This window comes from Polyodon spathula, chromosome 6, assembly GCF_017654505.1.
Source record: "Polyodon spathula isolate WHYD16114869_AA chromosome 6, ASM1765450v1, whole genome shotgun sequence".
In the NCBI taxonomy this organism is placed as follows: Eukaryota; Metazoa; Chordata; class Actinopteri; order Acipenseriformes; family Polyodontidae; genus Polyodon; species Polyodon spathula.
In genome coordinates this window covers 26,179,444-26,203,651 of record NC_054539.1, presented here as the reverse complement: position 1 = coordinate 26,203,651, position 24,208 = coordinate 26,179,444, and the positions used below count along the sequence as shown (strand labels likewise).

The 24,208-nt window shown below is 37.0% G+C and overlaps 1 protein-coding gene across 3 annotated transcripts in view; it reads left to right on the top strand.

The window, feature by feature from the left end:
- Positions 1 to 24,208, top strand: part of LOC121317075 (protein dispatched homolog 1-like) — a 103,946-nt gene that overhangs the window by 53,313 nt on the left and 26,425 nt on the right. For 2 of the 3 annotated variants that reach the window (XM_041252665.1, XM_041252663.1), the window contains one exon: positions 14,976 to 15,471. In XM_041252665.1, the coding sequence (XP_041108599.1) occupies positions 15,017 to 15,471 (455 nt within the window). In that variant the 5' untranslated portion in view covers positions 14,976 to 15,016. Of the gene's footprint in view, positions 1 to 11,822; positions 12,210 to 14,975; positions 15,472 to 24,208 lie in introns of those variants that run through there. The other variant, XM_041252664.1, reaches the window with a different exon arrangement.

Sequence of the window (24,208 nt, the reverse complement as noted above, 5' to 3'; positions counted from 1 at the left end):
ATCCCGTCAAACCATTTGTAAACTTAAAGAACAGACTCGCAAATGACCTAACTATTTTTGCAATGTGCCGTAACTTTAACCAATCGACATACAATGTTTTCATGCATTTTATATGTTTTGAAGTGCTTTCCCGGATATCAATTTGCTGCTGCCCTTGGCAAGGCTGCCGGGAGGGGATTACAGGGGGGCATGCCTGCCCCTCTCATTTTTTGACAAAAAAGTCACAACGTTTGTATAGCACACATTGGTTACAGTTATACTCTGTGTCTTGCAAAAAAACAAAGTGCTGATTATATCATACAAGAACCTACCTTACTATCCGGATGTCTAATGCTATTGTTGATCACAGCTTTCCGTGGCTTAGATGACTGAAAACATACCTACGATCATCCACGATCAAGGCTGTATTTTTTTTTTTTATGGATTTCATGATTTTCTTGAAATGTACCCATTGCCGTGTAATATGTAGTTCGCTGTGAGCATTCCAATTTCTGAATGAATATACGTATTTTTAGGCTCAGACACTGTTGGCCCTTGATTTTACTTTGCAATCAGATGCATTGAACATTAGACCACAGAATGAAATGTTATCGTTTATACATAGGTGGTGGAATAATGGATAATTCCTACATTGTTTTGATACAAATGGCATTTATACTGTATATAAAATCTGCAATAAGTTACAGAACTGTTACCAAAAAATCCTGAAAATATTCACTTTCATTATTTAATTATCGTTTATCATTGATTATTAGATATATTAGTCATTTGGAATAAAGTGTGGTCTAACACCAAATAATGACCTGTCTTGACAGCTTTCTGTTCACTAGAACATGATCGGCCATATACAGGATTTGACAGCAGGTACAGTTAAATAAGTGGACACTTGAACTATGTTGTCGTCTGTACTTAAATCAGACCTTTCAGAGGATTGCATATCCAGTTGAGGTGAAACTTGGTTATGAAATATTAAGCACTTACTTGTTTAAAACTTACCATCTCCTTTATCGTGCCAGTAATCCATGTTTAACATTACAGTATTTCATTGGGTGATGCATAAATGCCATTTACCGTCCAAACATCACTCATTAGTATAATGTGCCCTCGGAGACCAGTTTTCTTATTGGCATATTATTTGCCATTCATAAATCTGTATTGTGCCGTTAATTGTGCAATAATTATGTAATTTAAGGATTTTTTTAAATTTGTAACGCATACATTAAAATTGCGTTGTTAATTCGTCTGACCAGGATAGGCTACTTACTGGTTGGAAAATATAAACATTTCATACCGCTTTATTTTCCATACAGTGTACGTAACGAAGAACTGACAAATTGAAAAATTACATTTGGAAATCTAACATGAAATAATGTACTGCTATTATGACTTCCAGTAGACTTTTGCAATATCATTTTGAAGTTTCTTTGATTACATGATGTTAAATAAAAGATTTTTGAAATTTTTTTTTAAATGGTCTAAAATGCTGAAATTCTAGGTGATGCAAAACTTTTTTTGGCCATAGCTGTGTATCGAGGGGGATGCATATTACTGTAGTGCTTTATTTTAACGTTAAACTATATATTTTTAAATGTTTGTTAAATTAAACAGGAATCTAGAACCCCTAATTTTAACCAATTTTTAAAAAGAAAATTGTGAGTTAGAATTGCTCAAAGGTACTGCAGAAATAAATCGCTGCTAGTGTAGCACAGTACTGATCATGCAATCTTTCAACCCTGAAAGCTCTGTTTCTCATTTTGTTTGTTCGAAATAGTTGTTATATTCAGAAACCCTGCCTTGTGGAAAACCATATTTACCTTTTGTATGATGTAATCCAGTGAGCCTGTCACTAACAATTTCAGTCTACTGTTAATGGGGTAGAGATTAATCAAAATCTTTGAACAGGGCCCCTTCACTTCAAGGATAGGAATTTTCCATTTCAATCCCCCCCAAAAAACTGTACAGGTTAGGTGATTTATGTGCTCAAGTCTTTGTGTCATTGTTGCTTTTCGGGGGGGGTTTCCACACACATGAAACCAAATAGTTTTAAATGTGGAATTACAGTCCAGACCTGTTATTATTTTAGCAGAAAAATTGCACATTTAATTTTTTACCCCTGTCTGGACGGAAAGCCTGTTTTTTACCAGGACTTAGGTTTATTGGCACTGTAGTTCTGAACATTGAGCTCACTTTGGAGTGTTGCGTTGCTCTTGAAACAATTTGTGCTGTTCAGACACAAACACAAGTGGTTGTTATATGACACAGGCCCGGTTTGTGTCTCGGCTTTTGATTAATCCCTGTCTGTAGGAGGAATGTGACATCAACACGAGTGGGAAAGCTTGAAGGCATTTTTAACATGGAGAGAGAGATAGACATACTTTCCAGAACCTTCCCATTGAAATATAATACAGTATTTTGCTGTACTAATATAACAAACTATGGGTGGCTATTACTTTATATACATTGTCATGTTATGCACAAATGTAAGAATTGACTTGCTGTGGTTATGTACTTTTTTCTTTCAAATAGTATCTATCTATCACAGTTTTGTTAAAGGCTACATTAGTTTATCTCCTAATGTAATCACAGTTTTACATATAGACTGCCCTGTTCTCAGGCTACGTCCCAAATTCTGGGCCGCTCTGCTTTTCCAAATTCAGCCCAGGGGATGTTATGCTCTTACAGATAACAGCCGAGTTTTTAGGTCATACTCAGTTTACCATAAAAATGTACACCAGAATTGGACCAGTGCACTTTGCGGTCCATTTATTCAGCGCCTCTGAGGCGCGTTGGGTCCAATTTATTTTCACACGCGCTGTTTATTTTACACACGCTGTTTAAGTTTATTTAATTTTTTTTCACAGTAATACAGGTTTAAAAGGCACTGTATATCAACAGGACATTCAGTAGTACATCACCAGCCCTGCCCCATCCCTTGTTTGCTGTATTTATCACATACCTCTTCATAGTCCTGCATATTGAAAAATCATCTCCTGACCACATGTTTTATCACCAAACTCTCAAAAAGCTCTGCAGATGTCCGTGGTGTTTGTTGAGCGATGGATGCAGAAGCAGCGATATTGTTTGTTTATGTCGGTGTTATCTCTGCGGTGCGGGGCTATGTGTATTGCTCAAATCCGCCCCTTTTTTTTTCTTCGACTCCTGTCGGTCTCACTCGGCCATTGAAAGGTTTTTTCTGCTTTCTCTGGAGAAAAAAACATCTAGAGACCTGTGCTTTACGTCTTTATGATGATGTAGTTCAGGGTCCGACATTGGAGCGGAAAGGGAAAATTGTAATGTCGGACCTGGCAGACATAGGACCGCAAAGGGTTAAACAGCTGGATTATGCCAATATAATGGGAAAAAAAGATAAATACATTGTACAACAGTAATGATTACATCTACTGAGAGATTAGACACTCTTGTGCAAAGTACAAGTAACGTGTAACAATGTGACCCTCTGCCATTTACTGTATAGTCTTGTGCCCCTCAGGCATTTACACTGGCCATAAAAGGATTAACTGCAAGAGTGATGGAATGACACAAGTTAATTGCATCAACCTATGTGACCTACCTAATGCCTAGATTGATACTTTGTTATAGTTGATACAGATGGAAATGCTTGACATTGTAAATAGGCTTGGTAGTTTTTGACGTTTATTTCTACCAAAACTACTTGCATTCAAATGTCACTTAAAACAATCAAATCGATTTAATATCAAGGTTGTCTTAATGAGCCTTTCTTTTCACTCCCGCAAATGATCCACAGAACAAAAGGTGCTAATTGACTAGTTTGGCTCTCCTAGCAGGTTCATTGCTCCATATCACCGAATTTATATTGTGCCGTTTTTTGATTTAAACACGTAATGAATCCCCCCTTTTGTTTCTTGCTAATTCTGCATTTGTTGTGTGCTTCTCCAAGCAGAATTTATTTATTTTGTGAAACAAGCGGTGTGTAGTGTCGTGATCAATTTTGTTCAAGGAATGTATAGCTAGAAACATGTTTCGTCATCATCAGATATCTGTGATGTAATTAGGAAATGGATGCGTTTTGTGTTTACCCACAGCTGAGTTTTAGTTAAGAACATGCTAAATACAAATAAAATAAACAAACAAGAAGAAACTGGCTGTGCCCTCTGCCACCATCCCAAAGTGGGCACTGATAAGTAAGACTACGATTTTGGCACAGCAATTTTTTAGTGCATTTTACAGGCAGATTTGGCAGCAGCCAGTACTTTAGTAGAGGGACAATTTTTGTAAACCACTGTTGCATGACAAAGCACATACAGAAGGGTTATCCAAGTCTGTCACCCATTGTTGCCTTTAAATAGTTTACCTTCCATGTCAGTATAAACAGATATTTGTGACAGGCAAGGGAACATATATTTTGATAGTTTACAGATACCTGTTACCCACTCCTCTTACTTTCCAGGAAGTATAGTTGCTGTCTATAATTTAGTCAGAGGAGGGAGAGGCAGAGGAATCACGCAGTCATGTTTAAAATTAAAGTGCCTTACAGGGGGTTATGTTACATGTGGTTAAACAGAAATTAATTACATATATTTTGATGCTATGCAACACCAGCAGCTGACAGGAGCCTGCAACACACAGACCTGCGACTGTTGGATACTGAAGAAATTTAGATCCAAAGCAAAAAATGTATGTTTTGTATTCTTGAAGGTAAACAGTAGAGAGGGGAGATGATTTTGTGAATAAAGGATAGAGTCACAACTAACGTTCTTGGATCCTGGGAGATTTCCATGTAGAAGTCAAAATACTTTACAGTTGTACGTAGTTCTGTGCATGGGTAACGTTTTGATTCCATTTTGCTGTTCGGTTGTTAACAGGGAATTTTACATACTGCTACAACACGTACTGGATTTAAAAATATGTACTGTATTAGTCCAGGTGTAGTCTCTTTTGGCAAGTGATATTTTGAGAATCGTCATTCTGAGTTTAAAATACTACTTCAGTTGAAAATACAGTACATCTAAATGGAAGCCTACTTATTTTAAAGTAGTCTTTCAGATATGTATTTTTGATAATATATAATTTTTGCTTTCCCTAAAAAACGGACAAGAATTGGAATGGGCTAAAATGAAATAATCAGATATGCGTCACACGCATTTAAACGTCACTGAAGTCAAAATTTTATAGGGTCGGATATTCTAGTGCTGGCCTTATATGAGAACATAATTTAATTATTTTATTTAGCATCATGTAATCAAAGAAACTACAAAATCATATTGCAGTATTCTACTGGAAGCCATAATAGTAGTGCAATATTTCATGATGGATTTCGAAATGTCACATTTTTCAATGTTTTTGTTGGGTACTATGGAAAATTACAAAGCTAGCATAACATTGTTCAGCAGGTTTCTTTCAACTTTATGAAACAGTGTTAGTTAATTCTATAGGTAATCCTATATGCTAAACGTTTGGCCATAGCTGTACAGTAAATGGTTAGATTGTGGTTTGAAACATGTCACAAGGATTCTGTAAAGTAGTACGATATGTGTAGAAACAGGACATTATCTTCAGGCAATTTTAGTTATTTTAATATATATTCTTTTGTTGCAAATACTTCAAAGAAAGATTGTTTATGGGCAAACTTAAGATTTTGTGCTTTAACAAAAGGTTAGATTTTGTATTTTAGTTTGTTGTTGACATACAGCTCTAAGCTTTTCAATAAAACATGTTCATAATGGTTCAAAACTGAATCCGCTGTTTTCACAAACCCTAGTAGTCTGAATTGTTTTGGATTTTGTGAGGTGGGTTTACCAGTTAATTACAAGGTGATTTCTGCAGCATGCAGTAGCTTGTTATCCTTCAATTACTCTTGCTTGAAGTGTATAACATTTATAGATTTTGATACGTTATTATCCTTGAAGGATTTTAAGTAATTTACACCATGTGAAATAAGAGAGTCCCAGAGAAATTTGACATCTCCGTCTAAAGGTACTAAAGGTTAGCACTGTGAAAGGGCCGGTCCTTGATTTATCTGTATGCAGGAGAAATTCCCAGGCTCCCATGTGTTTGCTAAGAGGCAGCGAGAAAAGATTGACTCCGGATTGTGAGGGCTATGTTTGGGCAGCCACTCAAAGAGAAAGCTGGTCTGATGAATACACGTTAAATTTGTGCTCAAATAAGCTTTCCCTTGCCTTGTCTGCCTCTGCCTTCATTAGCGTCTCGGCAGGCTTCAGATCAAATAGAACTCTCTGTATGAACTGCTAGCTGTGTTCGTTTGCTTAAAGCACTCAATGCTCTTTGTGAGAGGAAAAAGTAGTCTGCAGTGTCATTTCCCTTTGCAGGAAAGGTGGGTGAGGGTAGGGGGGGGCAGGGGCTAGGTGCAGGACAGAAGCAGAAGAATGCTCTTCTGCACGTTTCTTTACAAAGCTTTGACACTACTTTACTGAAATCCCTTATAAAAACAAAGTGATTAGAGCGCTTGGCTTGCTTTTGTGGAGTGAGAAACAACCTCCCAGGCTGTAGATTCAATGGCTTCTTCAGTAGCTTTTTCTATATTCCTCATCTCTGTCTAAGGAACATAACTGTTTTTTTAATTGGGCACTGACAACCGAAAGCCTTTTTTATATGTATGCAAGTGGAAAAGAAAATGTTTTCACTTCAGGGATAGATATTGTCTATGTGCGGCAGTACAACTTGCATTAACTCATGTCTTCTTATTGGAATGTGAGGTAATTAACATTGAAGATACCAACATAACTTTTCATTCAGTGAAGGAAGTTTAAGTGTTCCATAGAAGTATGGGGGGGGGGGGGTATTGGTTCTGTATGTAGTATTGCTTTTGATAAGTCACCACACTACGGGAATATATTTTTGTAGTTATCTTGTCTTATTTGGGGCCCTGATAGTTAATCTGCTTGATTACAGAGGGATGTTAGTATGTACCGTGTGATCCTGTTTGTCTTCCTATTGTAACAGAGGATTTATCTAAATGATTACTGAAAGCAGTAAGTGAACGCATATATTTCTCGAATATAAATATATAATCTAATACTTGAATAAAAGCCAGAGATCCTGTACCGGCAAAATGTCTGTCCCTCCCTACATTTTTATACTCTCTCAATGTTAAATCTCAGTAAAAATAAATAAATAAAAAATCACTTAAGTATCAGAAAACAAGTTGTGTGATGTTTAATTTATAGCAGGAAGCATTTCTTTTTTAGGTTGCTTTGAAATTGTATTTCTCTGGTATCTGGAATGAGAACAGCATTCATTTTGTACCTAAGGCATTGGTAAAGCATGTTTTACAGTCAGAATGTTTTAAAGATTTATCCTGGAGGAAACCTGAGGAACTTCTATATGATTGAATGTATATTTCGAGCTATATATGTATTTAAACTTGTTGCTTCATGCTGATACAATAGTTCACTGCTCTTGGCATGTAAGCCTATTGTAGTTACTTTTGATATAGTTAGAGCTTCAGTTGCCTTTGATGTAATGTGGTCAAGTTTAAGACTGTCCGACTCTTCACAATAAGACATATGATTCCACTTTAAACTGTGTAGACCTGTAAAATTGGAGAAAAAAATCTGGATTGTAAAATACCGTAACTTTTAAATTTGTGTATCATAACATCATTTGTGGTTTAGATCAAAACATTCTACAGAAATTCAGTTCATTTACCATATAAAGTGCAGTGTACTGTTATGTTTTAAGATGTTGTCAGTACTGTATTTTTCTAAGCAAAATGTTATTTGCCTGTATTATGTAGTTTGGAATATAGTAACAATAACATACATCAATAAATACATTTTAGTAGATTATTGGACACTGCAGCTTTAAGTTAAACCAAGTAAGATTGGCAGAGGTTTTTAATTTTGGGTCACATTATTAAACTATCACTATATAAATACAATTCTAAATAATAAATCACCCAAAGTGTGTGGTTTTTCAAAAGGCAGGTCTACAATAGTTAGAATGAAAGAAAATAACTAAAGGGGATATTTTCATTCCAGACAGCCGCAAGTGAGTGTTTAGTGACAGGATAATGAGTGATATTCTCCGATTTATCCCTGACAAGGATATCTAGTGTCGGCTCGTAGGGTCTGGGTTTATCATTGCACTGAATTAAAGCTTGTAATTTGGACCATGCTAAAGACGTTCCTTTTATACCGGATTTTCTTTTCATTTCTCCCTCTTTTAAAGGTAGACTATTGTTATTTTGCACATCAAAGTTAATCCCAAACAGGTTGCACTGATATTTTACCACTGTTTTGTCTTCCCTTGAGCTTTTTGCATTGTAGATTGAAAAGGAATCTGGAAGTATGATGTCTTTTAGTTTTTAAATAGCCAAATCCTTGTTGAAAGAACGTTTAAATATATATTTCTGGTCTGAACTAGTCAATGTACTGCACAGCTTTACTTAAAAAAAAAAAAAAAAAAAAAAAAAAAAAATGAAATTTAACTTGTATTCTGGTCAGTAAGTTCATTTAAAATGTTTTGGGGTGTTTGGATCCCTTTTTGAATTAACATGGCTTGGTTACTTTAAATACAGCAAGTTATTTAAAATACCACTTGCAGTATACTGGCATGATAAGTAATATGAAACTAATATGTTTAAGATACATAAGGACAAGATGTAATTAACAAAAAAACCTAGGGTTGTGTGTGAGAGGAATTAAAAAAAAAAAAAATAGACTTTCTGGTGAGTTCAGTTCTGTTCTCCCCAAACTGCTGGATGGCACAATACTTTGTTATACCTGCTTGAAAACTGCCCTGTTGGCACAAGCCAGGCGTAAATTCTAGAAGTTGTCTTTGCAATGTAGACACAGAGGAAATGAGTGCAAATGCTCCATTCCACAGTTTTTAAAGTTATTTGGATCATGGAGGCCCTCCTTTTGGACCTTGAGTAGTAGCCAGTTTAAGCAGCTAAAACACAGACTTCAGCTAGATGGCTCTCTGTGAACCTGGCTGGGGGCTTTACTGGGTCAGTTTAATAATTAAGGACATTACTGGAACATAGACTTGAACTGGATTCACTGACGCTGCCCTTGCTCTGTATTGAGTGATCTTCCACTACAGCAGCACAAAGTAACTTTAGAACAACCCTGTTTTTAGGGTTGGAACAGAAATATGTTGTGTGTTTGATTTTATACATTGTAGAGAAGAAAAATGCAATATTCGTATCGCAATAATAATGTTTATAACTGTCATTCATAACTAAACATGTAGTATGTGTTCTGTGTTTTGGAAAACTATGTATGCTAAATCCTTCTGAATTTTGCATTTTTAAATATAAAAATAAAAGTTGAAATATGTACATCATATACAGGCAAGGGTGCTAGGGGTTACAGTTTTGTTCAATAGCTTTCAGCACCCCCACTTGAAAAATTGTTCCAGTGCCACTGTGTACAGGTTGTTTGTTTTTGTATTAAATGCTCCTAGAACAAACATTTTGAACGGCATCTTTTGTTTCAAGAAAAATCTTTCTGTGTGTTTCTGTAATTGAAAGGTTTGGGATAAAGTTCTGATTTGCTGGAATCATCAATATTCCTGAAGCACCTTACTCCAGACCAAGCAACAACATATACAAATCTGTATTTCAGTTTTAAAGACGCTAAAGGAAATGTGGTACTTAAGGGATTACATTAATTGGGAGTAAAAACAGGTCATTAACCTAAATACACAACTTAACAAAATAATTGTGCCACTGTGTTCTGTTATTAGTGATATTGTAGTGGGTGAATATTGCTATAATAATTGCTTATGGGAATAAAAAATAAGGTCAGTATGATCAGTATGCTGCAATTATTTTTTGTTGAATGTATTTGATTGAACTGAAAGTTTTAAACAACCAGTTTAAAGTAGCTGTGAATTCAGCATTATGAGTTGTGGATGTATTGGGGTGTTGGTCTACAAATTATTCTCTTACAGCAACATATTTTAACTTTTGTTTTATTTTATTTTAAAATAGAATCATAACAGATGATAAAATGAAAAACTACATTGTAGTCTGTAATGGGTAATGTGGACTTTTATTGAAAAAAAAGTGTGTGTGTGTGTGTGTGTGTGTGTGTGTGTATATATATATATATATATATATATATATATATATATATATATATCTAAAAAAAATATGAATTTGAATCAGCTGCTCCGAGTTTCAGCTTGTTTCTTATCAGAAAAACACACGCGGCTGTCTGACTCTGAGCTGCTGCTGTGTTTCCCCAATGTCCTCTATTTTCTGATTAAAGCAATTCAAGATGCAATTTCTCCTTTCCTTTCGGCACTGCCTGTACTTTTCCACGTTGTACTGCAGCACTCATTGGATTGAGTGTCTGAGTGCAGTTATCGTTTAAATAGAAAGTCAGTTAAGGCGCTGTTGAGAAAAGCACAACAAATAAATGGGAAGCTTATTAATTTTTTTTTTTTTTTTTATATAAATGTTTTGACAGCTTATTGGACAGAAAGACGCATACTTGTCTATTGTCAGTGAGTTCCAAAACACGAAAGTACATCTAGCCTCTGTGTGCTGCTGATCAAGCTTGAACCGCATGTTTTATTTGTATTTGCAATTTATAAATTATTTCCCCTAGTAAACTTTGGTGACTGTCTGAATGGGTACATTTCCTGGTTAAATACATACATTTTAAACGATGTTAATTATTAATAATAATAATAATAATAATAATAATAATAATAATAATAATAACAATAATAATAGCATCAGTAATAAAACAAATACATTTAGATGGATGTAGTAATTATATTTATTAAAACAGATTAAAACTGAGATTAACTAGAACTATTTTACTTTTTTATGTAGACATCAGCTTCCCATTACGACCTGAAATATAACTTTTTTAATATATATATAACATTAACTCCCGACAGTAGCGTCAATTAGACGTCAATTGTACAAGTAAAAAAAAACAGGACTAAAATAAGGTCGTTGTCGTTAAACTCACTCAATAGACAATTTATCATTATTATATTATCTATATATATATATATATATATATATATATATAAATTGGACAGAAAGACGCATACTTGTCTATTGTCAGTGAGTTCCACGGCACAAATCGGGAGACGACAACAAATGATGGAACTTAATTGACAACTATAACCTGTCATTATTTTTGTTTAATCTCCTCTATCATCATTAATATAAATAATTTTTGTCTAATTTTGACTCTTAATACATCAATTTTTTAAAAATTAGCACTCCATGTGTTAAAATTAGCGAACTGTCGACTTAATATAATATATATATATATATATATATATATATATATATTCCATTGTGTTTTACTACCTTGAATTACTTGATAGCAAAGGACAGTATAGGCTAGTTATTGCTGAAACATTGCTGATTATGTAGAAACATAATCCAGTTTAAATTGTTCCGCTGCAGTGCTAAACAGCATATACTGTAAAACCTTTCATATTCATATAATGCAGTATAATTTATTGGTTTATGTTGATCAAGGCACCTCAGAGACCTCGTACTGCTTGCAGGGTATTAAAATAAAGATAAAAACCAATAACCAATTATACAGGGTTGTCAAATGTGCTTAAATTATGTGGTGCCTCAAGTGATCATTAGTTGATCTTTGACACTTATGGGATCATTATTTGGAAAACACACAGGTGCAGGACATTACAGGTAATTATATACATTTTAACAACACGGAAGCTATTTTGTTGCCTGTCTTGCACAGTAAAGACGGACATACAGAAAATGATCAAATTTGATAGCAACAATTATTTCCATCTAAAATAAATAAATGGTTTGAAACTAAATCTGTAAAAACACTTGTGCTACTACTGTATGAATTTCCTTTAGAGATTTGTAAGAAATAGAGATTATCCGAATGGCAAAATGTTAGTGGAAGCAGGAAGAGGCTAAAATTGCACGTCACCTTCACATCCTGGCCCACTGACCTTGTGCTGGGAGAAAGCCCTCGCCACACCAGCTGTTGCCATAAGGACGCGGCCCCTGTGGTTTTAGTACAAGGGGAACTCAGCTATCCTATCCCAAAGGAAACGCTAATAAAGTTCCAGCCCACAGCATGCCCAGTCCAAGACAGACTGCATGTGCTTGTCATTCAGGCTGTGCTCTGCCGTGTAGGAAAGACTTGTTGATCTTCATGCTGTGTGTTTGGAGGTGGATTTTGTAAACCCTTCATTTCCAGGACATTTTTAAACTGCTGAAAACTTGATTTTACGATATCTGCAGAAAGGTATGTTCTCAGCTTTTATTACAAAGAGGGTGATTCTATGTAATTACTGTATTCCAAAGACTTTTTAACCTTTTTAGTTGTAAAATGTAGCCTACTTATATTGTACTACATTGAATAAATGTACAGTAAATAGCACCCTGGAGCCATCTCCCGTATAGTGGTTCGTATTATCTAGATTATGCGTGATTCATGATGCTGTATTTGTTAAAGAAATTCCTCCTTTTATCTGAGTAATATTTCAAAATGCTGTCTTTCAAGTGATATATATTAGGCATATTGGAGAAATTATAACTACAGTATAGTTTGTTATGCAATACTTTTTATATATTTTATTTTTTTTACATTTATATTTTTACAACTGAATATAAGTGGTAACCGGTCCCATGTGTGTATTTAAGTTAATTTACACTATCTGATATTTACATTCAGCAAAACACAAACCGATATTTCAAACACTAACATGAACCTATAGGTTTTTGACTGCAGAATTGTTACAAGTAGAGAGAGAGTCAAACTTACTGTTTCTTACAGAGGAGTCAGTTGACAAACAGATTGACTGTTTCTTTTGTTTGGGGGGGGGGGGGGGGGGTCATCATTTAGCATGGCAGTTGTTCACTACAAAATACATTTGTGTGTACATGTTCTTTTGGTCATTTACATCTTTGTAATGTAATTGGTAGCTTACAGTAAAATCAAGCCTTTTCTAAAAACCTATTTAAAAAAAAAAAAAAAAAAAACACAGCAGTAGTTGTAGCATAAAAGTAGGAGAGTAGTATGTAGAGTATAAATGCAAGACTTTTGACATTTAATCATAACTAGTGGACACCTGCAATATAATGTGACTCTTCCCCGCTGAGCCAATCATCAATCAAGGTTCTATTAAAGTTTAGGAATAAAGCTGGGATGTGTGGTCGTTGACAGACCTTTTAAGATATAACCGACTGCGAACTGGAATTAAAGACATATTTTGGAATGTATCTCAACAGCCAAAGTTAAATGGCGATTTTAAATATTTTTGATCATGGCATAGTACTTTCTGTTTGCACCAATAAAACGATTTAAATGTCATGTTTTTTGTTTCTTTGCCAATATTGTTGCAGGAATATGTTTTAACAGGGTTTTTTTTAAACATTTTTTTTTTTTGGCTTTTAAGATGATGCATAGTAATAGCTAAGTTTGACGCTAGCTGTTGATTTTTTTATTTGTTTATTTTCAGTTGATAAAAGCAGTAGATTTGTTTGTTTTTTGCTTTGTGTATTTTTTCTCAAGGTTGTTAAAATATTTGTCTTCTGGACTGCAAAGGCAATTTTGGATTATTTATTTTCAAATGTAATGGTGCTGGTAATTGTCTTTCGTTTGTACTTTTTGTTTTGTTTTTGATGAAGTTACAAGTATACTTGTCAAATAGTACTTTGTAACTGTACTCTTGTTTTACATATTCTGTCATTTTTAAAAAGCTAGACTGGAGTGCAGATGCTATACCTTATTTATTATTTGATACAGTACATGGAAGTTGACTATCGCCTCTACTGACAGTTTAGGTTCTTGATCTGTTGTTGTGGTGTTCATTTTATATTAAAGCCACACTGCATTTTGTTTTCCTCGATGCACCTGGCATCTGTTGAGTTTCCATTTCTTGTCATTTTAAAGTTTTGAAGTCAAACACTTCTCATCTCATGTGCTGCACGTTACCTCAGTCATCACTTTATTTGCCAAATGCAATATAGCTGTTTGGGGGCACATAACTACAATAAATAAGCAGGCTATATTGTAGGTTTCATTGTGCCAACCTTGTTAAAGCTTATCAATGTGGTCTTCTATAGAGTGCCTAAGATAGCAATGCATCTTCAAAGGCAGCTTTACTCTTTATGAGGCCTGTTGGCACTGAAAATATTCTTGTTAAGTTTTATTGCCTTATGTACTGCACTGTTTCATCTTTTTATTTACAAACTTTGGCTGCTTTGCACAAGTCTTAACTATAATGTTTGTTTTTCACACACTTACTTTTTTTGCTTGCCAGTTTCCAAGTTCAAAGGATTATGCCGTATTACACTGTACTGCTGTCCCTTTTGCATTCAGCTTTAATTTGGCCAGTAACAGTTACCGCCTAATGATTAAGCCATAGATTGCGTTTCTTTACAATCAGGTTGTCGGCACTTATTCCTGCATTTCAAAACAATATACATTGAATTGATTTATGCAAGGCTTTTCACCCTATCACTCCCATGCATTAATTTACATCTTTAAAAATCGATTCATGTTTATTCTGCAGTAGATGTGCCTAATTTTAGAATGGCTATATAATAGAACAGCATGATAAGTGCATGTACAGCACAGAAGCATGTTTATGGCCACAAAGAAAATATTAGCAAAAACATGCCCTAGTTGCCAGGTTTTTTAAAACATTTAATGTAGGTAATACATATAGATCTCTCAAATCTGTTGTGCTTTCTAATGTGGAAAATATAAAATAAAAACATAATTTATTGTTGTACTTTTGTGATGTAATGGCTATATGTTGAATGGAAAAGTTGGAGGTAAACTGTATATCGTGTGTGATCCAGTAGATCATTTCAATGTAAATGTTTTTGTATACATATTGTTTTATTTAATTATAAACAAACAAAATAAGAATGTTAGTCAATAAAGGACAACGTTCTGAGGTCAATCAGCTAATAGGAATTAGACATGCTTATATTGGCCATATGGCTGCCTCTCATCCGTACATTTTCTTGTAAGCATGTGATCAATCAATTTTTCTTCCAGACAAGTGGCTGACTCTGCAAGAGGCTTGAGGTGACAGGAGCATGGCTATGAGTAACGGGAATGGTGACTTTCTGGTTCACAGCAATGGCAGCATCCCATCCAATGCTACCGGTCTCAGCATCACCTCCGCCACAGTTGGAGACATCACCGCTTCCCCCAACCAGCAGTCACCCAAGGAGGTGCAGCGGACAAAAGTGAGTCGAAATGGCAGCATCAAACAAAACGGCACACTTAAACCATCCTCACTTCCTTCCGACAACCAAAGGCCTTCCCAGTTAAAGCAGCAAGCACTGCCTCAGTGCTGCCATCGTTGTCCTTTCCATCACCCATTATGTTGCCATAATAACCACCTTGACTATCCAGCTGTCTGCCAAAACCTTTCGCCTGTCCATCAAACCACCTGCTGCCTCCAGCCCTCTCCATCATTCTGTTTGCATCACCGCTGGCAAGACCATTTTCAGCATCAGCCTGCACCACCGTGTGGGGCCAGCATGAGGTAAGGAAACTCCACTGAAATTGCCAGCAACAGTTGGACTCCATTGTTTTAGAAAAACCTCAGTTTGCGGCTGTTGCCTAATTATAATGTAAAACTGCAGCTGCCTGATTGATCATCCTGAGCTCGGTTTGAATGGCTTTGGCATTGTCCTCCTTTTAGCTGGGATTAAGTCATCCGAATTTATTTTGAGATTCTTGTTCCCTGCCGTAAACAGGGCTTTTCTTTGTCTCCATGTATAAGGTTTTATTGGATCTTGTTTACCTGCTGGTGGAGAAAGCCTGCAGCCTTAGTTGAAACATGATACTGTGCAAAACAATAACCAAATGAGTTTAAAGTAGAAGAAAAGTTTTTTGTTAAGGTAAATTGGTACATACCAAAAAAAAAAAAAAAAAAGGTTATGGAAGGTTCATCGTGTCTTCTAAAAAAAAAAAAAAAAAAAAAAAAAAGATAATAAAACGTAATGAGCCGTGGATGCTACAGTTTAATTCAGTTTAGGCATATTTATCTAGGTGAGATCATGGATAGAACAGCCATAGAGCATCACAATCCATTTGAGTTGTAAAGAACAGGATTGTAAAGCAAATTCTTTTTAGCAACCAAGAGCAAGTACTTTTCCTAAGGTTTTGACCTCTATCTGAATTTGATTACAGTTGGTACTACTCAAATCCTAGTTTAGTAAATGTGGTACAGTACATTTAACATGCCCAGGTAGATTAAAGCATCAAGGCCAGTGTCAGGAATGAGGGTACTGTGGCAGGATTAATATTGGAGGAGCAATTCCAAAGAAAACTAGCCAAACTATCCTTGGGGCACTTTCAAAATGTGTTAGCTTCAATAATTTTTGTGTCAAATCATCTGACAAGGTCTCTTGGCATAAAACATCCAGTATTTGTTGAACTTTAATAACATTAAGCAACACAAATTGCCAGTTTATAACTAATAAATCATAAATATGAAGTGATGATGATGTTCTTCATTATCTTTAACATTTAGTTTTCTATAAATTTTCAATTCAGTCTCAGAAATGAAACAATACAATGTTACAAACTTCAAAATAAGAACTTAATTTACATCTTATTTTACAGATTTTGTGCCAAAAAATACTTTTGTTGGTACAGTTTGCCCCCATGTTGTAACAGTTAACACATTAGAAAGTCTTGCTTGGTTTGATTCGGCAGATACCTGCAGCTTTTGTTTCAGCTTGCCATTTGTAACTGTTTTGACAGACAACATTTAAAGAAGTAAAGTTACATGGGTAAGGGAGACATTACACCCCCCATGACCTAAGCAAACATCCCCCCCCCCCCCCCCCCCCCCCCCCCCCCTTAAATTTCTGTTTTAACCTGTTCAAAAAATAAATAACTTCATTTACTGACTCAGCAATGTGGTGCAGCAATTTGAAAGCTGTGGGTTGCTTCCTTCAATGCCACAGTCACTGAGACTATTGGGTTTCCAAACACAAAACAGAAATAAGTACTTGTTCAGTTCCCATCCAATTAAGCTAATCATTTTAAACTGTTGTATTGCATACAGTGGCTATCTAAATTAATGGTAACCTCATTATCCCTAAAATATTCCTAAAAAAGTTCTCAGCTGAGTGTTCTGCATGTGACGGCTGTACTATAAATCCACCCGCAGTGTGGGGTGTAATGAGATCAGATGATCATGAATTTGTTTTTTACTACTGTTTGTATTGCATCAGACCATGTATAGTAAGATAGCTTCAAACTAAACATACTGTATGTGAATATGATGTCAGGTAACATACAACTGTTGTATGTGTACCAACCGGCAAATCGGATCATATTACTTTACCTGGAAAGGTCCTGCAGCCAAATCATTCATGCACTGCTGGATTCTCTTTGTGGCCTAAGTTTAATGTCTGTCTTATTCACTTTAATAAGAGGCAGATTACTGGTAATGCTCAGCACAAAAGTAGTCTCTTAAGGTGACACAGTATAAACTCTGGGAGTTGCCAGAATTTCAGGATGCTGAATACTGTATGTTGTATTCAGAATACTTGTCTGGAGAAAATGTTAGAACTTGTCTTGTGTAAGTAAGCCTTAAAACTTGCTACTTATCAATATGCGTAACTGTGTGCTAGTCCTATAAAGTTATGTTATTCAAAGTGTATTTATTTATTTATTTATGGCAATTTCCCAGGAACATCTTGCAAGTTTGCTTACATTTTCCTTAATTTCTAGTGTCCTAAGCCGAAGTTACAGCTTTGATGGGGCAAATTAGAAAACGCCTATCTCATTGGATGGGGTAAGCCTCTGTTGAAAGGTGTAAGTCACTCTTGAAAGAGAAGTCTGTCTGCTGCGTACACATTCGCTGTGACACTGAAAGTCAGTGGACTGCAAAGGAGTTTTAAGTTTTGCTGTAAAACAAAGTATATATTCTGTTTTATTTTTTATATACGCACACTGTATAATTCACACATACTTACTTTCTGTTTTAACTGTCAGTTGTTGATAACAAACACAGTTCAGTTGAAGGTGCCATTTGGTCTGTAGTAAAGTTCAGGCAGTTAATAAAATGGACTGGTCCTAACAACTTGCTGTAGCTCTAAAGAACAGGTAGTAATTTACAAGGATCTCCGTTAAGATCTGCTTTTGGCATACTGATGGATTTCCACCAATTATGTTCCACTGTGTATAAAAACACCTCTTAAATTGTATTTTTTTTTTTTTTTTTTTTTATTGCCATTGGAAGCTTCCCAATTATCTGATTCAAAGCTGTTCAATAGAAGTGGCTGCTGATTTGTGATATGTTGGTGAGGATGCAGGAGCACTTTGGGTCGCTCAGATTCATACAGTTGAGTTCCATATGTATTTGCCATATTTATCATACTTGATTGGAATTGCTCTTTTATTAAATTTTAGGTTTGTGCAAAAAAAAAAAACTGTTCAGCACTAAAGTGGTTCTGACTGGTTTTGGAGGCAGAGATGGATGCATTTATTTAATGATTTGATTAACCCATTGGGAGATGGCAAAAGTAAAATAACAAAGGTAACATTTTCATTGGGGTGGTTTACTCAGCAAATGCAGTTGAAATATTTGTGTCGTTAATGCATTTTAATCTGTTATCTGTGTTGAAAATGTGCTTTGGAGATCAAGAGAAAAATCTAAATATGCTTAAATCGTTTTGCTAAAATTGCTGAGATAATACCTGTTGTATTTCGCTGTCGAGTTTTAAGCACATTGAAGTACAAAGAAAGCAAAAATAGTAATGATGTATACTTAAATTGTACGGAATTAGGCAGCTCTGGTATTTGTGAGAAAGTTTAATGGTACTTCTCCATTTTCATTAATTTAAGGATTTAAGCCTTACAGGATCCTTTAATTGCTCTAGACCTGGAAAATGTGCTGTTGGCAGATTATGAATTGAACGCTTCTGTCTGAACTGACCAGTTTGCCACATACCATTCCAACTCCATGTTACCTTGACCTTTGAATCTGGTATTAAGACTGGCAGGAACAGACAATGCAATATGAATAGTCTGTTCCCATGCTCCCATTGGGATCACCCCTTTCCTGTATGGAATCCAATTGTAGCTCCACCATATTGACTGTTCCTGTTTGCTGCTTTTTACCTTTGAAATACGTGTTTTGATGATCTAAGCTGTATACATGCATGTATACCTGTATACATCCCATGGTGGTTACACAGATACTGTTATTTACTGTTGTTCATGTTTTAAACTATAGAAAACGACATGCTTCTCCTTTCTCAGCAGGTAAGCAAGTTGTAATCTAGTGAAAATGTGATATGACTACATTAAAATAAGACATGTTAGGCTCTCTATGACCACAAGATACCAAGGGCATCTAGGAAGAATTCAGAATAACCTTGGATTACTTACCATAGCCCTTGTTCCCTGAAAGAGAAGACGACCACCGGAACATTACTTATGGGATCTGCCTTCCTCTTGGTCCTCTTCAGCGACCCGACCAGAGTCCATAGACTCCTCTGTCTGCCCAGACCGACCCTCCAACCAGAGATGGATGCGTCTGTCATCACCAGTTAATGGTTATGTATCTCTCCCTTCCTTAAGCCTTCGCTCAGGTGAAAAGCTTTCCTCCACCAGTGTAGGGCTTCCCAGCATAGGCAGGACACAGTCAGCCGACAGTGTCTGTCACGCTTGGGGTGTAGCCAAAAGGCACTGAGCCACACTTGGATCGGTTGCATGTGGAGTAACCACAGTCAGACCCACACAACACCAATTGTAATGTGAAACCTTGTTGAACAGGGCCAGAAAGTTGCGAATGACAGCTACTCTGTCGTCTAACAGGTAGGCTTGCATCGTAAGGGAATCCAGCCAGAGACCCAAATAGACCATACTTTGCACCGGTATTAATTGACACTGGCATCGTTGAGAGTGAGACCCAGTCTCAACAGATGCTTCGTTACAATCGCTGTATGGGCCACTGCTTCTTCCTGCGACTGGGACAGATCACCAGTCATCCAGGTAGTTTGTCACCCTGATCCCTGGCAGCCGCAGGGAAGTTAGGATGGCATCTGTGCACTTTGAAAACATGTAGGGGGCTAAGGAGAAGACAAATGGCAGCACAGAAAACTCAACGATGCTCCCCTGAAAGTTGAAGCGGAACTACTTCCTGTGCACTGGACGAATAGGAACATGGAATACGTGTCCTTTTGGTCCACTGTTATAAACCTGGAGAGTCTGGCAAGTATGGCGGACACCAGCATCTCATTCTGTCCCGTACCAGAGTACAGGAGGGAAACATTGAGGCTACCTGCCGAGAGGCCTTGCGTTCTCAGTGAGGGTGCTGCAGCTGGCCTCTACCGATTTTGAAATTGCACAATGGTCCTCCTCAGCAATGCTGACATCCCGGTTCTGTAACATCCGGGGTTACGGGTCAGCTCCAGGGCCGGCGTTATCGGCTGAGCCGGGGCCAGAGCAAGAGCTTGAGCTTGCTGCCAGGCCAGGAGCTCCCAACACCGCGTGTGACTCAATTGTGCTAGCAGGGGACATTGTGCAGGACATGCAAGTGTGGAATTTAGCCATGCTTGATGTCTTTATGGCCCCAAGGGTGTTGTTTGAACACAGGAGGGTGTATACCTGTCTATTGAAGCACTCGGACACCAAGGGTGCAGAAGGACCAAGGACACTGAGTGAGGTAGAATATACTACTGATGCACCGAAGAATCTGGGCACAGAGTGCAGATGTTGTTGACATACTGGAGCGCTAAGCACTGAGGCATGGAGCATCTAAGAGTCGAGGGCACCGAAGCACTGAGAGGCACCTAGCCTTAACCGCGTGTAGTCAGCACAACCCAGGGTAGCACATATAGGGATGTCACGGTATCAAATTTTGACGGTATGATAACCATCAAATATACGACGGTTATCGTCGTACCTCGGTAGTATGTGATTTTTTTGTATTCTGTTTTTAAATGAATATTTAAAGAAATACACTCAAGTCAAGTAATTTTTTTTTACCAAGAAAAATAACTTTAAAGTTTTAAAACAAATACAACACACTGGTACTACAGTTATATCAGGCATTACCTAACCTGAAGTAGTGTTCAGTCCAGCTCACACAGGCTCAACAAAATAATGCTGCTTTTTATTTCAAATTACTGTGGGGAAACACCAAAATATTAACGTTTTCTGGGTTCAGTCTGGACCGATAGGGGGTAAGGATGTGACCACAGCAACTGAATACCCTCTTCATCTTTATCAGTTTGGACGGGATCCTATTAGTTAAGACAGGGCTTTTTAAACGGGGGTTTGCGTACCACTGGGGGTACTTCTAAGCTTCTAGAGGTCATAGGGGGTACGCAGGGTGACTCATAAGTGCACAAATAAAAATGAAAGTAAGAGAAAATACGATCTTAAATTCTTTAGCTGTATTATGTATTCTCTAAACCATGATGTGTACTTAATTAATCTTTGTTTAGCAGCTCAAAGTGAACGGCTAATTAAAAAAAAAAAAAAAGAAAAAAACACTATCTATCACGTCCACATTTTCCACCTGTAAGCATGCGTGGTATCAGTAGCATGGATTTCCACTCTGCTGCATAGGTGAAGCAGGTGTCTGCTGATTGTGCCTAGAGAGCAGTCTGTGCTGCTCATGATCTTTGCTGTTTTCAACTTGTTGTATCAGTGAAACAGTGTCTCTGCATTTTTCAGAAGTGTAAATGCTCTAGTAAATATAAGTAGTCATCATACTTTGACAGATTTTATTTATTACCGCGGCTGCATTTTATCAACAGCAATAGCGGCTGGTTGAATATGTGTTCGGTGTTCGATACATTTCTTACTTGCAATAGAAAAACGAAGGAAAACACAAAAATCAGAAAGTGCAAAGCGACAAAGTTATTTACAGTGTAGGCTATTTTGTATTATTTATAATGACTTTTCCCAATAGATAGCGAAAGATTCCGAAATACTACCTTTTAATTCTTTGCCTCCAAGTTTTCAGAATGAATTTGTCAGTCCCAGACTTTATTGCAACTGTGGTACCATTCACTGAGAGAACATTATAAAGGGTACTTTAGTCAGAAGGAGTACAGTTTAAAAAAAAAAAAAGGTTGCAAACCCTGAGTTAAGAGAATCAAAGTGTTACCTAGCAATAGCCAATTGAGTGTGTTTTAAGACATGCAGTGCTGCCCAGAGTGCAAAACTTCATGATGAGAAGTCGGCGCCTGCAAATAGCTGTGGCGTGTTAGACAGGAAGAAAAAGGCAAAGGCAGTAATGGGGGAAAAAAAAATAGGCTTACACACAGCAATTTGGCTATGGGAGAAACACAGTCAGCACGCCAGATGGGTGAGCTGTAAATTTGTATTATTGTTATTAGCAAGCGTGCCGAGTAGGCATGTTGAAACAAGCCGGCTGATTCAACTCAGCAGTGGGACGCAGCAACGAGCTGGGTCCCAGTGGAGGAATCGCACTTTGTTTGATTTATTTTTGTATTTTTATTTTTTTTTTACACTGCAAGGCAGTAAAAGAAAAAATACATACACACCACAGCAAGCTGTGAGGTTAAATAGAACAGACACCGTGGCAACGTGGGTGAACTGAATTTTTAAGCGGACCAAGAGGGCGGGCCGAGACAATCCAGCAGAGTCAACTCCACAGCGGGGTGCGTGTCATTATTTTTGTCTGCTGCTATAGAAGAGGAAAACAGAAAACAGTGAGCGCTGTAAGGTTAGAAAAGCAGACTACAATCACAAAGTGATGTAGGCTATTGAAAAGAAAAAGAGTAAACACAGTGCAGTTGTTCAGTCACACAACCAGGGCAGCACATAGCCTACAGAGGGCATCAAGGCAACGCGTGCACTTAGTGTACAGCAGTGGTACACAATAGTATTTATTTATTTATATTTCACCCAAAACTGCATGCACGACAGCCGGCAGAGTCACTCAACAGCAAGGGTACAGCAAAACCTATCCCCGGCTTGAAAACTCCTTTAAATCAGTACTGCACAGGCAGTCGCACGCATACGACACAGTAACAAAAAGTAATCCTGCAACGCAAGCAAGGCAGGCTGCTGAAGAAAGGAGGAAAAAAGAGGCTTTATTTTAGAGCCACTGATTCCACGAAAGTGGCAAGCCAGCTTTCAGCACGAATGCAGGGAAACTGCAGTCGACTCTGAAAAGCTCTTTCAAAATACGCTCAGTTGTAAATATAGGGATCTTACCTTACTGTCTTGACAGGCAAAAAGAGCATGTGGCTTCCATGGGTTGACTGTTTAATCCCTTGGTAGGCGGGACTGAGAACGTCACTCTCAGGAAGGGGCCTATCGGCAGCTCTGGTATAAAGAGCTCAGTGAATACCTGCCAATAGGAAGGCATATCCCGTCAGTAATATTTTGGTGGTTGTCTTCAAGTTGAAAGGGAATTACTGTAACTGCGCTGGTTTATTTTGACCCACTGCATTCATTGTCACAAGTTTTGCTTTGAAAATAATTGTTCTTTTTTTTTTTTTTTTTTTTTTAACGTTTTAGCCTCTTGAATTGCTTAACACAGAAAACCCGCCCCTTCAACTCTGATTGATTAATTGTTGTGTCAAGATGTAGAAAGAATAAGAATACAGTGCTCCATTGCTATTAGGCTGTCAACAGTTAATCAGTTATCCACCTAGGTAGGCACCACAACTTTATATATACAACTTTATTATCACTTTGAGGTTTTTAAAATCCAACTGGTTTAATGACCAGTGGTGGGGACTTGAAACCAAAAGATTTTCACAGAATTTGGAAGACTGGTACCTAAGGTTCTTACAGCTAAACTTACATTTTAGGACCCACATCCCCTACAGGGTAAAGGGCTAGGCTAGTTCGAATACGACTTGTCAGTACCCCTTGTCTGGCAATTTGCCAGAAGTAGGTAGGGTGCTCTTAGCATTTTTCTGAAAAGCACCCAGGGTGATTTTTCTAGTCAAAATCCCTTTCTCACTTTAGGTTGACCTTTGCAAGGTCACAGGTCAAAGGGGAAATTAAAAAAAAATAAAATAATCATGGCGATCATTTCTGAACTCTGCGTATCTGAAAACACCCAGGTGAGTTTTTCTAGAAGAATCTGAGATGGACGAGCACCAGCACTGGTTGAGTTGGCATGGAATGACCCAATAGTTTCTAGCAGTTTAACTTAAATGAAAAACAGCACAGCATGTAGGAAAAATCAATTGTAAAAAAGTATTTTAAACACAAAAGGGTGTTTTCCTAAAATCTCAAAGGGGGGAGCAACTTTTACACCAGTGTGA